The sequence below is a fragment of the Heterodontus francisci genome, chromosome 1 (assembly GCF_036365525.1).
Source record: "Heterodontus francisci isolate sHetFra1 chromosome 1, sHetFra1.hap1, whole genome shotgun sequence".
NCBI lineage: Eukaryota > Metazoa > Chordata > Chondrichthyes > Heterodontiformes > Heterodontidae > Heterodontus > Heterodontus francisci.
The window spans coordinates 265,937,937-265,954,558 of NC_090371.1; the positions used below are offsets into that span (position 1 = coordinate 265,937,937).

The 16,622-nt window shown below is 44.2% G+C and overlaps 1 protein-coding gene across 2 annotated transcripts in view; it reads right to left on the reverse strand.

The window, feature by feature from the left end:
- LOC137376089 (uncharacterized) overlaps positions 1–16,622 on the reverse strand; it is a 101,029-nt gene that overhangs the window by 44,294 nt on the left and 40,113 nt on the right. For both annotated transcript variants that reach the window (XM_068044122.1, XM_068044124.1), the window contains exons 2-3: positions 6,471–6,722; positions 5,891–6,229 (exon numbers count right to left, since the gene is read on the reverse strand). In XM_068044122.1, coding sequence (XP_067900223.1) covers positions 5,891–6,229; positions 6,471–6,546 — 415 coding nt within the window. In that variant the 5' untranslated portion in view covers positions 6,547–6,722. The remainder of the gene's footprint in view (positions 1–5,890; positions 6,230–6,470; positions 6,723–16,622) is intronic.

Consider the following 16,622-nt stretch of genomic DNA (forward strand, 5'->3'; position numbering starts at 1 on the left):
AAGACAATGGCATCCGTCTTTCCAATGTTTAGTTGGAGGAAATTTCTGCTCATCTAATATTGGATGTTAGACAAGCAGTGTGACAAATCAGAGATAGCTTAGGGACCAAGGAGGTGGTGGTGAGATAGTGTCATCGGCATACATGTGCAATCTGATTTTGTGCTTTCAGGTAATATCACCAAGTTATAGCATGTAAATGAGAAATAGGAGGCCAAGAATAAATTAAAAGTACGACCTTCAGAGAATTCTTTTTGTGTGCAGTTCAAAAGTATATATTAATATATACATTGAATTAGATTTCACTACATTCCCAAGATTTATCTTTAAGCATAATGTTATGACGGTGCTTCTATATTTTTAAGTATTTTTTTGAGGATTTATATTTAAATTGTGAAGATTTTATAAAGGCTGGACTTTGTTCTTTTTTTAAAAAGAGGTCATCCGAACGTCTTTTGGACTTGGTTTGTAAACAACCCTTACTAGAAGTCACCTGTCTTCAGATAAATACCCAGCAGGAGCTTTTTGACTTGGGGGAGATGTTTATAGAGAAGTGACAGGTGATGATTTATAGGGGTCAGGAGGCTTGACTCTTGATATATTTTTGTTTTCGCTTTGGACAGTGTGTTGGGATGTGAACTGTTTTGAAGGCAGTTGGAGAAAACCAGCCAAGAGAGCAGTCACCATCAGCACCCTCTTCCATCTCTTTGAGAACTTCCTGAGAATCAAGTGTCAGAAATAGAGAAACTGTTGCTGCATTTCTCCTGGAAAGCCTGCCCAAACTGATCTTCAACATCGCCTGAAATAAACTATTCCAGGAAAATCCCAGTGACAGCCGTCTACACATATTTGGTACGCCAAACCAAAAAGGGACAACTGATATTTTTCCATAGCTTCTCTTTTTTACTTCAAGAATTAGCAAGTATTTGACCAAAGTATTCTTTTTGTCTTTTTTTTGTAACAGTGCTCTAAAGAGAAAATCTTTATCTTTTCGGTCAACCAGTGTGTGTGTGTGTGTGTTTAAGTTAAATGGGGAACTTGCATATTTCAATCCGTTTCAGATGCTTAATTTCAGTGCTTTGCTTTGTTACTGGTTAAGTCTTGTTTTATAATAAACTGATCATTTTGTTTATTCAAGAAACCGGGTTGGAGTAATTTATTCTGGGATAAAAACAGAGTTTATGATTGACCGTATCAGTAACAGGGTAAAAATTTAAATATATGTTGTGACCTGTGGAGAAGTGGAACTAGAAAGAATAGTGCACTTCTCCTGAGGCAAGTTTAATTTAATGAACCATCACCCACTCAAATAAAAGTGTTTGAATTTTCCCTTGAAAACACTTTCAAAGCACAATCATAAAATTATAAAAATTGGAGCACATAAAGAGGTCATTGGATCCTTTATGTCTGTGACTCTTCAACTAAATAGCTACTCTCATGTAATTCCTTGTCCTCTTCCCTTAGCCTCTTAGATTAGTATTTAAAATGGAAGAATATAATTGCCTTTTGAATGAAGTCATAATCTCTACCTCTACAGCCATTTGTGGTAAAGCGGTCCATGTTCTAGTAATAGTCCCTTGAGTAAATATATCTGTACAGATACTTGACTCATTCCTATGAACTTAATTACTCCTATTTTATCCCAGGCTCTGTGTTAAGCATACTTGAAGATAATACATTTGTGAATAAAGTGACTTATACAATGTAAAATATAATCTACAACATATTTAACAGTACTAAACATGTATAGAAATTAAGCATCTGAATTAATTTCAGGAAACCTTCCTCTTTGTATTTTGTGTCCGCACTTGTCAATACCTTTACTCTGAGAAGATCCTCACTGGCTCTCAATTGGGATATTAGATATTTCAAATACGTTTTAAGCAAGTTCCTTTGCTGTAGGCATTTGATAAAGACCCTCATAAGAGACTGTTGAAAGTTGAAGCTTGTGGAATTAAAGGCAAATTATTAGCTTGGTTAGGATATTGGCTGAATGTAAGAGAGTAGGGATAATAGGCAGGTACTCTAATTGACAAGATGTGACAAGTGATGTCCCGCAAAGATCTGTGTTGGGGCCTCAACTATTCTCCATATATACTAACGGCTGACATGATGAAACAGAAAGCCACATATCCAAATTTGCCGATGACCCAAAGATAGGTAATATTGTAAACAGTGTAGATGGGAGCATAAAATTACAAAGCGATATTAATACATTAAGTGAATGGGCAAAACTGTAGCAAATAGATGTTAATTTATGCAAATGTGATGTCGTCCACTTTGGACCTAAAAAGGATAGAACGGTGCTTTATAAATGGTAAAAAGCTAGAAACAGTAGAGCTCCAAAGAGACTTGGGGGTTTCGGGACATCGATCATTAAAATATTGTGAAAGGCATTGAAAATCAAAAAAGTAATAATGCTGGCCTTTATATCCAAAGGACAAAAATACAAGGTGGGTAGAAGTCATGCTTCAGCTACACAAAGCCCTGGTTAGACCACACCTGGAGTACTGCGAGCAGTTCAGGGCACCACACCTTCAGAAGGTAATATTAGCCTTGGAAGGACTGCAGCATAGAATTACCAGAATGATGCCTGGGCTCCAAGGGTTAAATTACAAGGAGAGATTACATAAACTAGGGTTGTAATCCCTGGAATTTAGAAGATTAAAGAGTGATCTGATCAGAGTTTTCAAGATATTAAGGGAAACAGATAGTGTAAATGTAGAGAAACTATTTCTGCTGGTTGCGTAGTCTAGGAAAGGGGACATAGTCACATGTTAGAGCCAGACCTTTCAGGAGTGCCATTAGGAAAAGGTGTAGCAGTTTGGAACTCCTTATTGCAAACGGTAATTGATGATAGATAGTCCCCTGGTCCTGATGGGCTTCATCCTAGGGTCTTAAAAGAGGTGGCTAATGAGGTAGTAGATGCATTGGTGTTAATTTTTCAAAATTCACATGGTTCTGGAAAGGCTCCAGCAGACTGGAAAGTAGCAAATATAACCCCTCTATTCAAGAAGTGGGGGAGGCAGAAAACGGTAACTATAGGCCAGTTAGCTTGACGTCTGTTGTGGGGAAAGTGTTAGAATCGATCATAAAGGAGGTTGTAGCTGGGCACTTGGAAATACTCAAGGTCATCGGGAATAGTCAGCATGGTTTTATGAAAGGGAAATCATGTTTAACCAATTTATTGAAGGAATAACATGCACTGTGGATAAAGGGGAGCCTGTTGACGTACTGTACTTGGATTTTCAGATGGCATTTGACAAGTGGCCACAAGGGCCAGAATTTTACGCCACCCCAACGAGCCGGATGGTGGTGGGGGTGGCGTAAAATGGAGCGGAAGACCTTCCCGATCCACTCCTGTCTCCGCCCCACTTTACTTAGGGCTGTGGGTGCGGCAAAAAATGGGCCACCCGCCCCGGGCCCATCAAGGCCCTTAAGTGGCCAATTAATGGCCACTTAAAGGCCTTCGCCTGCCTCCATGCAGGTTTTACGCATGGCAAGCAGGTGTCCTGGAGCCGACAAAGGCCGCCCAGGAAAAGCGGTCAGCCTCTCCGCACCCCGGGGGCGGGTCCTGACAATAAGGCATAGGATGCCCGGTTGAGGGCCGCCCCCGCTTCCCCAACCAGTCCCAGGACCCAAGTTGCCCCCTTCCCCCCCAAACAACCACCCCTGCCTCGCCGGGGCCCGACTGATGACCCCCGGCGAGGCAACCCAAACGTACCTGGACTCAGCTCCATGTCCTTAGCAGGGCTGCAGTCCCAGCAGTGGCCACTGCTCTCAGTGGCACTGCTGGGGCTAAGAGCTGCCAGCCCGCTGATTGGCCAACAGCTCAATGAGGGGGGACTTCCTCCCTCAAGCGGTTGGAAGTCCTGCCTCGGAACAATTAAAGCCTGGGGACCATAAAATGCAGGATGGATCCCTAGGCTAGGCGGAAGTGGGTACATCACCAACTTTTACGTCGGTGGCCATCTCTCATCTGCCCATCGTAAAATCCAGCCCAAGGTTATTGCGCAAAGTAGGAACTCATGGTGTAGGAGGTAACATATTAGCATGGCTAGAAGATTGGCTGGCTGGCAGGAAACAGAGAGTATGCATAAATGGGTCCTTTTCTAATTGGCATGATGTGACGATTGGAGTCCCGCAGGGATCTGTCCTGGGGCTTCAACTTTTTACAATTTATATCAATGACTTAGATGAGGGAACGATGGCATGGTAGCTAAATTTGCAGATGACACAAAGATATGTAGGAAAGTATGTTGTGAAGAGGACATAAGGAGGTTGCAGACTGATATAGATAGGTTGAACGAGTGGGCAAAAATCTGGCAGATGGAGTATAATGTGGGAAAATGTGACGTTGTTCTCTGGCAGGAAGAAAAAGAAGCAGAAAATTACTTAAATGGACAACGACTGCAGAACTCTGAGGTGCAGAGGGATCTAGATGTTCTAGTGCATGAGTCACAAAAAGTTAGTATGCAGGTACAGCAAGTAATAAAGAAGGCAAATGGAATGCTATCCTTTATTACAAGAGGAATTGAAAATAAAAATAAGGATGTTATGCTTCAGTTACACAGGGCACTGGTGAGGCCACATCTCAAATACCGTGTGCTGTTTTGGTCTGCGTTTTTAAGGAAGGTGTGAATGCGTTGGAGGTAGTTCAGAGGATGTTTACTAGATTGATACCTGGCACGAGCGGGTTATCTTATGAGGAAAGGTTGGACAGATTGGGCTTGTTTTCACTGGAGTTTAGAAGAGTGAGAGAAAACTTGATTGAAGTATTTAAGATCCTGAACGGTCTTGACAAGGTGGATGTGGAAAGGATGTTGCCTCTTGTGGGTGAATCCAGAACTAGGGGGCACTGTTTTAAAATTAGGGGTCACCCTTTTAGGACAGATGAGGAGAAATTTTTTTCTCTCAGAAGGTTGTGCGACTTTGCAATTCTCTGCCTCAGAAGGTGGTGGGAGGCGGGGTCATTGAATATTTTTAAGGCAGAGGTAGATAGATTCTTGTTAGGCAAGAGAATCAAAGATTATTGGGGGTAGATGGGAGTGTGGAATTTGAGTCAGAAACAGATCAGCCATGATCTTATTGAATGGTGGAGCAGGCTTGAGGGATCGAATGGCCTACTTCTGCTCCTAATTTGTACAGTTGTCTGGTAGATCAGTTGTTAATGTTAAAACTAAGATTGATGTATTTTGGTTAACCAGAGGTATTAAGGAATATGGGGCAAATGAATTAGGTCATAGACTAGCCGTGATCTCATTGAATGGTGAACGGGCTCAAGGGGCTAAATGGCTTCCTCCTGTTCCTGTGTTTTTTTTTCAAATAAAACAATAGTAATAACTGGCATGTGAAATTTTTGTTTGAAGAAATTAATAGTGTGCAATCACTTGATCTGTTGGTGAATTCTAAATTGCAAGTAAAAGCAGGAATTGCTGGAATTATTCGAACAGTATTCAGTCAAACATTAACTTGCCTTTCCCTGCTCAGTGCCTTCCTTTTTATTTCAGATGTACAGCATTTACAGTTTTTGTCTCTTTTGTGTCACATATATCATTATAGAGTGAGTCTGGGACCTAATAATGTCCTTTCATTTCGTCCTATTGACTTTGACGCCATTTTCATCACACAATTGTGTGTGATTTTTCAAAACTAAACCAATTAAGTTTATTGTTCTTGAAACATTTAACAGGACCCACAGTCTCTTTGCTACCATTTATGAATTTTATAATATAAAAATTATACTATTGATCTCATGTTTCAAATCAATTATTGACAGTTCTCTTATTTTCAAATAATCAGTGTCATTGTTTAGATGAGAAGATTAAAAATATCTGCTTGGCAAGCACTTGAGCATTCCGTGTAAGAGACATGGAATTTAGTGGACATTTACCTTGCACAGTTAATTTTGTTCCATTTCCAAGGCCTCTCCGAACTGGTGGTGGTATTTCGATAAACACTTTACAGAGATAAAGTCCAGCATCATCCTGAGCGATATTTTTAATTATCAGCTTTGCATTTGCTTTGTCAATAGCGTAAGAGAGTCTGTCGCGGTAAACTGGATTTGGAGTAGAACTTGAGTTAGTTGCATTGAGTATCGGGTTTGAATCTTTGGTCCAATCAACTCTCATGCTTTCAAGATCCTCTTCACAAGAGCACTGCATTTTGATAGAGTCTCCCTCAAAGGCCTCTATTTCTGAAGGAGTTTGAAAGACATCAATCCTACCTGTGCCTGCCATCAAGGGGAAGAAATTATTAATTTATGTAATCAACTGCTTTTGTCTGTGAATGTAAGGAAGATAAATTCGCTACCTACAAGAATAACATTAAAAGCGTTTGTCTGAATATAAGGAAGCTATTTATTACAGTATTTACCCAAACACACTTAATTTAAATAATATCCCAATTACCTTCTGTTAGTAGATAAACAGAATTGTGGCTATTTCATTTTAGAAAAAATGCTTACAACTTACCTTCAGTTACTTGAACCAACATATGAGTGCACTGCAGTGTCAGTATTAACTGTAAGTAATCATGTTTAATGTTCATCTTGACAGCATCTGAAAATCTGCTAAATCTGTACACAGCAAACCTTTTGTCGTGTCAATCAAAAGCAGGCTATGCAACACCATTTCCGTTTCCACGTCAAAACCACGTCTGATTGGTATCTGTCACTGCTTCAAAGTTACGAACTTGATAGAAGTTCCTCATTTTCCAACATATCTCTACAAAATACAAAATTGACATTTGGCCTGATCAGTAACGAAATATTAATGTTGTATGGCTGAATTAAATTGCAAAGCTAAGTTAGTAAACTAGGATATGTTCAGTGAACCTTGCTGATTATATCTTAAATGAGAAACATTTTTGAGGTAGGTTTCTTCTTTAAAAAAAACTCCCTTCACTTTTGTACCCTCTTTTCCTGAAAGCATTGACTTTCAAAGATGATTAAAATCAGATTTTTATCAATTTTTATCAATATCTGGATCTTTTCTGGTTGATGCATTGTTAAATGCTATGGCCACGAAATTCATTCGCAATGCGCCACTTCTAGCTGTGCGGGTATATCTGCAGATTTAAAGTGTGGGAGACACTGCTGGCCGCTTCCCACATGGCCCACACAACATGTGGCGACTGGAGTAGCGCACACAGGTGTAACCCCTGCATGTGTCCTAAGTGGCTGAAAGAGCGAGATCACGGGCTGATGCAATGCACGAATACTAAAATTGGCCACCAAATGGGCATGATACCTTCCATATTCACTCCTAAAACAACCAGCGTTAGGAAACAAAATGGGTCCTGTTCTGGGGATAATTAAAGGGCTACTCAACAAGTTGCAGCTGAAGTAATTTTCACGTTCTTGCACTCAGGCAAAGTTGGGATGCTGCTGGAGGAGTTTGAAGGTTTCTGCTGACCACAGAAAGGCAGAGAATTACATTGCCTTGCATAAGTGTGAGGATGGTTGCAGTGTTACAGGACGTGCAGTTATTATGACCTGGTGAGGAGGGGGTCTCAGGCGCCCCTCTCGCCCATCCTCTTATTTGACCGCAACAGGGTTTATTCCTTTTAAACAGTGGTTGTGCTTACCACCTCTGTGACTGTTCTACCTTTTTACTTTTACTGTGACTGTAAAAGAACCAATCGGATAAGTTTTCTTGAGTTTAAACAAGAGGTAGATTTATTATACTGACCACTCTAACTCAGATTTAAAAATACTAAAACAAATACACTACACATGCACACGAGAATCACACGCACACACACAAATAGAGTACAGAGGGAAACATAGATTTGATAGTTGGATTAAAGCCCAGAAAAAAATGGAACTTAAATACATAGTCTGTGAAGTGGATGATCCGGTAGTCCTCGGCTGAAGCTGTATTCTTGAAGTCCTCATTGGTCAAAGTGCACTTTGTGGTTGGCCTGCTTTGCTCAGGGTTTTCTTGAAGGCATCTTTGAGTCAGAATGGTGCTTATCTTCTATACTAGTTGTGAGCTAGAAATGAAACAGTTTTGATCTAAGTGTCAGCCGTGGTTCGCTTGGTAGCACTTTTGCCTCTGAGACACCAGGTTCTCAGTTCAAGTCCCACTTTAGGACTTCAGCACAAAAGTTAAGGCTGACGCTCCAGTGCAGTGCTGAGGGAGTGTTGCACTGTCAGAGGTGCTGCCTTTCGGATGACATGTTAAACTGAGGCCCCAACTGCCTGATCAAGTGGATGTAAGCGATCCCATGGCACTATTTTCAAAGAAGAGCAGGGGAGTTATCCCTGGTGTCCTGGCCAATATTTATCCCTCAATCAACATCACAAAAACAGATTATCTGGTCGTTATCACATTACTGTTTGTGGAAGCCTGTGCACAAGTTGGCTGCCGCATTTCCTACATTTCAACAGTGACTACACTTCAAAAAGTACTTAATGGGCTGTAAACACCCAGTGGCATGCCACATGTGCTGATTATTCATCGCATCACCCTGTTCCGACAGATTCTCAGAGCTGAACTGATGGACTCCAAGTACAGGTTTCATAAGGTACACAGAAATATCTTTTGTTATTCCCTGAAAGTTTTTTGTATGCTGATCACCCCTGGCTCTTGCCAGTTACCCCAAGCTGATAAAATCTAAAAGCAATTTTGATTCCTTTCAGATTTTGAATTACACGTTTGTTGCTTGTTTCTTCATCCCTTCAAAGGGTGGATTTAAATTAAGAAAAGAAATGTCTTTTTTTTAATCACTGGACAGCTTTCAGTGTTCACTGTCATATGAAACTTTTATGGGGAATCTGCAAACTCCTTTTATACTCGCAAAGTATTAGCTGATACTATTACAGGTCACATGGTCTTTCTCTGCTTTCTCTTTCATTTTCCACAGGCTGCATTTGCTGACAACGCTACTGTGGCGCTGCTGTGGCACATGCACAAATGCAGCATGTGCCACTAAAACATCACAGACTGCGACTTTAGGCAGTTGCCAGGACTAAAGATGGCGCTGTTCAAATAATCACACGGAGGCAACCTAACGAACACATGGCAGCACATAATGGCCAGAGTGAGAGAGCGAACGAGCGGGCCGGGGCCGGGAAGCGGGCCGGGGCCTAGGCCGGGGAGCGGGCCAGAGCCTAGGCTGGGGAGCAGGCCAGGGCCAGGCAGTGTGCCGGGGGTTTGGGGGAGCGGAGCGGCCGGCGAGTGGGCGAGCGAACGGGCCAGTGACGGAGGGGAACAGAGCGGCCGGAGACAGCAGGGGGAGGGAGGAGGAGCTTGTTTTTCTGCGCATGCGCCATAAACTTGCAACGGCAAAAGACGCACCGGCTCCATCTCCCCCTCACAACCCCCCCACCTTCCCCTCTCCCTCCCCCTCACCTCCCCTCCCCCTCACCTCCCCTCCCCCCACCCTCCCCCTCTCCCCCACCCCCTCACAACCCCCCTACCTCTCCCACCCCCCCACTTCCCCCTCACAATCCCCCCCATCTCCCCCTCACAACCCCCCCCCCCACAACCCCTCACAACCCCCCCACCTCCCCCACCCCCCCAAGGACCACACCACAGTTGAATATCTGAAGTGCAGTTGCAAAGTTGGGAAAATAACATCAAAAACCTCAACAATTCCAGGTTTAATTATTGAGAAATTGTATTAAGTACATTAAGCATTCGAGGCACTGCTGTGCATGGATACATGAGTGTTGTGTCGCCAGCATTCCCGTGAGACAGACAGGCCGAGACTCTGCTATACAGAACTAAAGAGATTGTTCCTGGAGAGCCTTGTGGTGAATGAACGCGTGGCTCTCTATTCCATTACTGTATTGTCCATGTGAAGAAGGCAAAGTCACAAGAGTCTGAGCTCAGTCTATTCTTGGTGAATGTTCCCCAAACGCATCCCAATGTGCGCTCCCACTTCATCCATAAATGCAAGGTTCCTTTCCACATCGTGACAAGCTCCACAGCATGATCCAGTTGCCTTCGTTGCTTGAATGCTGACCTTAAGTCTCAAGGATTGTTTTCTTGACGGCATGTTTTACATGAAAAGAAATAAGGAAAGAAAATCAGTGTCAGAGCTTCCCCCCTCCAATGAAATTACTGTTGAGCATGCTTTATGTTCTGCAGTAAAGGCATGTACTGATAACACCGCCAATTAATCACTTAGTACCCACCTCAGCTGTAGGAGTCAGGATGATGTTACTGCCCCTATCTCGTGATGGTTCAATGCTGCTCTCAGGGAAAACATGAATGATGTGAGGGTGCTGGAAAAAGAAGCACATTTCTTTCGAACTATGAACATAAAGCAGGCCATTTAGCCCAGCTGTTCCCTGCTAGTGGTTATGCTACTCCTGCGCCTTCCCATCTGCTCCCATTTAATCCTGCCTACTGCTATCAGCATCACCTTCCATTTCTTTCGCTCTTATCTACCTTTGCCTTAAAGCAACATTGAGGATGGAGAACGGTGTGGCTGCACTCCCACCTCACCAGTTGTGTACACAGTAAGAGCATTCACATTTGTGCTACCACTGGACACGGCATGCTTGTTTCTTTTAGTGCTCAGTCTCTTGCTGAATGTACCCCAAATGCTTGACCGCTTTGGACGCCCTCTCTGCTTGACAGGCAGCAGCTGGCAATTGCGGAGTCTCACAAGGCTCTGCATGGTTGTTTCACGGGCGGATGGGGAAACAGGTGGCTGTGTGTCCATGTGCACGGCTCTGATGGGCGCAGGAGCAGGTGGCTGTGTGTCCATGTGCACTGCTGTGATGGGTGCAGGAACAGAGTAACTTACAACAGGGACTGGAGCACATGTACTGCCTGCACACAGCCCCAGACAATGGAAAGGGTTTTAGTGCAGTGCAGTGGACTGGAGCACATGCAGTGCCTCAGACAGTGGAAATGTTTTCAGAGCAACTTACAACAGGGACTGGAGCACATGCAGTGCCCCAGGTAATGGAAATATTTTCAGAGCCAATTACAACAGGGACTGGAGCACATTTACTGCCTGCACACAGCCCCAGACAATGCAAAGGATTTTAGTGCAGTGCAGTGGACTGGAGCACATGCAGTGCCCCAGACAATGGAAATGTTTTCAGAGCAACTTACAACAGGGACTGGAGCACATGCAGTGCCCCAGACAATGGAAGTCTTTTCAGAGCAACTTGCAACAGAGACTGGAGCACATGTAGTGCCCCAGACAATGGAAATGTTTTCAGGGCAACTTACCTTGGAGCAATCTCCTCTTTCTGATAAAAATGAAGCAGACTGAAATCTTCAAAACGACTAAATAATTGCGAGAAAGTGCCCGATGAAACCTCTCCTCCTTCCGCTTTCAGAAACTCGCGCCGAAGCTTGACGCATGCATGAATATCCGAAGGTTGACGCATGCGTGAATGTCCATTGGCGTTGCATAAAACGCATGTGCAGAGGCCGACCAGGCGCGTTGCCCGAAGATGCACATGTCACGCGATGATGTCATCGGCGCATGCACTAATCAGTCCTGGCAAGCCGGAACGCAGCACATGCGCAGAGAGCAGGAGACCGTCTGCGCATGTGCGCACCGCGGCGTAGCTTGATGAAGTCAGTGGCGACCAGCGTTGTCAGATCACTTTGTTTTCCACATGCTATATCCGTGATACCCACCTCCTGCTCTCTTGACTCCATTCCATCAAAGTTGCTTGCTGGTCCTTATGCTAGCTGACATTGTAAATGGTTCTCTCCCAGGTAGGGACACCTACCTGAGGTGTCACCAGAGTCACCATCGTCATTGGTTAACCATACCATCTATCTCCAACATCTCTTCTCCATTTTCCAACTCAGTGGGGGAATCCTTGCACTTCTTGCATCAGTGGCTGGAATTATACACCCGCTGCGGGAGCTGGCTGGAGGTGGGTGGGGGGGAGGGGGGAAGGTGGTGGTTAGCATAAAATTATGTGGGAGGTGGGGTGGGGGACAGGGGGTGCCGTCCCTTCACCTTCCTGCTCAGTCTGCAATTTTATGAGCGGCAGGGGAGGTGACAAATGGCCCACCCACCCCAGAGCAATTGAGGCCCTTAAGTGGCCAATTAATCACAGTAGACCGGCACTTTGTCAGCTGTGGAGGCCGCCCAATTATACCAGTGCCCTCCTTCCAGGCCTGAGGGGATGGCTCTCATAATCGGGCATCCTGTGCCCACAGAAGGGCCCTCCAGGTCCTGCCACCCCTGTTGGTGCATCTCTCCCCACCCTCCTGATCAACCCACAGCCCCCATGGTGGGGCCCAGCCGATTGTCCCTGGCGAGCCCGAAACCCCGCTTACCATTTTTGGTGCCAGCGCGTCCATGATCCTCCTGAAGCTGGGTGTAGTTCCAGCAGTGGCCACTGCTCCTGGTGGTGCTTCAGGGACTGAGGAACTGCCAACCCGCTGATTGGCCGGCAGCTCTGGTCACTTGCTGCCTCAGAGGGGCGAAAGCTCGCCCGAGGTCAATTAAAGGCCTGGGCCACATAAAATCTCTGCGTGACTCCCAGACCCGACAGAGGTGAGCTCGCCTCTGACTTTAAGCCAGTGGGCGGGGCTTCTGCTCTAACGTAAAATTCTGGCCAATGAATTTGGCACTGCAGAAAGCGAACTCTGATCAGTACAATGCATACTGCTCTCTGGCGAAGTACTTCAACATCATTTTGAAGCCGTTTAAACAGCCTTCAAATGAAGATTGTATGCTGGAATCTTTCGTATCTCCAAGCTACCTGTCTATCCCCAGTGCCAAGATCACAGAGATGCTGAGAGAGTGTAAAGAGCAGCACTACTTGCCCAGGTAAAAGCAACATTTATTGAATATTCAAGGAACCCTGGACAAGCATTCAAGGCCAGGTTTCCTGAAAAAGAGCTGGTGAAATGTATGCTTTTCTTGGACCCTTGCAACCAAAAGCCACCAGTCTCAGAAATTCAAAAACTTGCTGCAAGATTTACAAAGCACATTGACTCCAGCAAAGTTGAAATGCAATATACATTGTACAATGCCGATGAGGCTGTTAAGACACTTTTCAACGCTATGGCAGTGATGTTACTAAATTGTGGTGTCTTTTATTTAAGTCAAGAGAGGATGAATACAGTGAACTTGCAAAGCTATCACCTCTTTTGCTGACACTGAACCCTGACACATGTTGCTGCGAACAAGGGTTCAGCCACTTGAACATAATCATATGAACATACGAATTAGGAGCAGGAGTAGGCCACTCGACCCCTTGAGCCTGCTCCACCAATCAATAAGTTCATGGCTGAACTGATTTCTCCACATTTCTATCTACTCTGATAATCTTCCACCCCTTTGCTTATCAAGAATCTACCTCTGCCTTAAAAATATTCAAAGACTCTGCTTCCACTGTCTTTTGAGGAAGAGAATTCCAAAGACTCACGACCCTCTGAGAGAAAAAATTTCTCCTCATCACTGTCTTAAATGGGCGACACCTTATTTTTAAACAGTGACCCCTAGTTTGAGATTTTCCCACAAGGGGAAACATGCTTTGCACATCCACCCTGTCAAGACCCCTCAGGATCTTCTATGTTTCAATCAAGTCGCCTCTTACTCTTCTAAATTCCAGCAGATACAGGCCTAGCCTGTTCAATCTTTCCTCCTAAGACAGCCCACCCATTTCAGGTATTATTCTAGTAAACCTTCTTTGTACTCCCTCCAACGCATTTACATCCTTCTTTAAATAGGGAGACCAGTACTGTACACAGTACTCCAGATGTGGTCTCACCAATGCCCAGTATAGCTGAAGCATATCCACCCTACTTTTGTATTCAATTCCCCTCACGATAAATGATAACATTCTATTAGCTTTCAAAACATCCACAGGGAATCATCTTGAGAGCTGTTGATTTGATGCTTGTCTACATATTGCAATTGCAACAACGAGAACAAAGGAACTTGATATAGCTGCGGCGGCAAGGTACATTCGAAAACACTAAATGAGTTGAATTTATCGGTATTGTTAGCTTGCTAGCTAACTAGGGCAGCTAGCTAATGGCTTGTTCCAAAGTGGAAAATACACACTTTATATACAGATTAATTGCCCCTGTGTCTGAGTCCAATAATTTAGTTAAATGTCCCTGGTGCAATATGTTGGCGCTGATCCCTGGGTCCAATTGAGGTGTCCAATTGTGGAACTGGAAGCAGGTAAACTTGGTGGTCTGAAGTGAAGCACTCCTGCGCCTCTTAGCCACAAATAGCAGTAACGGAAAGGCACATTCTTGTCAGATGTTCTGACCTCCCTGCAGCTGCCAGGTTTCCCGAGAGTTGGGAAACCCGCTGACCCGTGTTAAATCTAGAACAAAGATAAAATCTTCAGCATGCAACATATTGACCGGCCCACTTCTGGAGCATAGGTTAGTCACCCGCATCTCCCAACCTACTTCTGTTAAAACGAAGTGTGCATGCGGGAGGTGGATTGGGGTCAGATTTTCCATTTGTAAAAGTTTTTACCGCATCAGCCGTCTCCTCACAGAGGTTGGGGGAGGGGGGGAAGAAATGGATTTTGGGACAAAACAGCTGCTGAGAATTCTGTACTGTTAGAATTGCTGTCTTTTGCATGAAATGTTGCATTTGTTTAGGCAGACACAAGATCCTATGGCATTATTTGAAGAACAGTAGTAAGCTCTTGTAGGGCAGAATATTACCACTTTAGTTTTTAAATGCGAACTGGGACCATTTCTAGGTCTAGACTCCGGTGCATGATCTTCCTGGAGGCAGCCAATTAACAGGCCGCCTCCAGGAATCCTGTCCAATTAAGGATGGCAGGTGGGCTATGCACACAAGAGGGCGCTGGCTGGTTCTGAGGCTTGCTGCAGTCCCAGCAGTCACCACTGCTCCTGGTGGCGCTACTGGGACTGAAGAGCTGCTGGCCCTCTGATTGAAGCACATGGCAGAGGTATGAACAAAGCGCATGATGACTCAAACCAATGTGAGGCTCTGGAAGAAGGACCTTTCTTTGAAATAAATGATTTTTTTTTTGCTTGGCTGGTATCACATTAGCAGGCCCAATGGGTTACAGATACATTAACAGTACCTTAAATAAGAGTGAGCCTTTGGTTTAATGGTAACATTCTGGGCCAGAACACTGCCTACCTTCACCTCTCTAAAATGCCCACCTCTGCCCCTGCCTCAGCCTATCTACTGTTGAAGCCCTAATCCATGCATATGCAACCTCCACAATCAACCTTTCCGTTGCTCCCCTGACCAGCCTCCCATCTTCAACTCTGAGCGCTCCTGCTGTTTGCAACTGTCAGAGATGGGGGTAGGGAAACAGAGAGAGAGAGGGAAGGGAAACAGAAAGAGAGAGAAGGGAGGGAAACAGAGAGAGAGAGAAGGGAGGGAAACAGAGAGAGAGGGGGGAGGGAAACAGAGAGAGGGGGAGCGAAACAGCGAGAGGAGGGAGGGAAACAGAGAGAGACGGGGGAGGGAAACAGACAGGTGGGGAGGGAAACAGAGAGAGAGGGAGGAGAGAAACAGAGAGAGGGACAAGGGAGAGAGAGGAGGAGGAAAACAGAAAGAGGGGGGACGAAACAGAGAGAGAGAGTAAGGGGACAGAAAAGGAGGGGACAGAGAGGGAGGAAAGAACACACAGTGGGGCAGAGGCAGACAGAGAGACAGACAGAGAGAGAGTAATCAAGACCACTCTTGACAGATGGACATCTATCTGGAATACTCCGCATCATTACAACAAGTTTGCAGGCAAACATTGACTACTTGTGCAAGCAATAGAATGCCAGGTATCTCACTAAATCAGTATCCAACCAAGTGATGAGAAAGTAAATCAATAAATTGATCTCATTTAAAGCTTCTACATAAAAATGCACATTTTGTTGTTTTGATTAATTGTAAGATACATTTTTAATACCTTTATCTTTCCAAAATTGTCCTACCAGCCCCCTATTTAAGACAAAAATTGTAATGTGCCCTCCATGCAAAAAGGTTGGACAACCCTGATCTACACTATTAGCATCAACCATTCCCTGACGTATCAAACTCCACATTCTCACCACTCTTCAGGTAAAGAAGTTTCTTCTGAATTCCCTAGTGAATTTCTTGGTGACTATCTTATATTGATAGACTCTAGTTATGCTCTTTCCCACAAGAGGAAACATTCTCTATCTACTCTATCAAAGCCTTCCATAATTTTAAACACCTCCATTAGGTCAGCCCTCAGCCTTCTTTTTTCAAGAGAAAAGAGACCCAGCTTGTCAATCCTCCCCTGATAAGTATACCCACGCATTTCTGGTATCATCCTTGTAAATTTTCTCTGCAACCTCTCTAATGTCTCCATATCCTTCTATAATAGGGCAACCAGAACTGAACGCATCTAAGTGTGGTCTAACCAAGGTTTAATACAGGTTTAACATAACCTCTCTACTTTTCAATTCTATCCCTCTAGAAATAAAGCCTCATGATTGGTTTGCTTTATTTTATGGCCTTGATAAACTGTGGTGCAAATTTTAGTGATTTGGTGTATATGTACTCCGAGATCCCTTTGTTCCTCTTCCCCACCTAGACTTGCACCATCCAAGTAATTCTTCCTACCAAAATGTACTCCCTCACATTTATCCATGTTGAACTTCATTTGCCAATTATTTTCCCATTCTGCAAGTTTATTAATGTCCTCCTGTAATTTGTTGCAG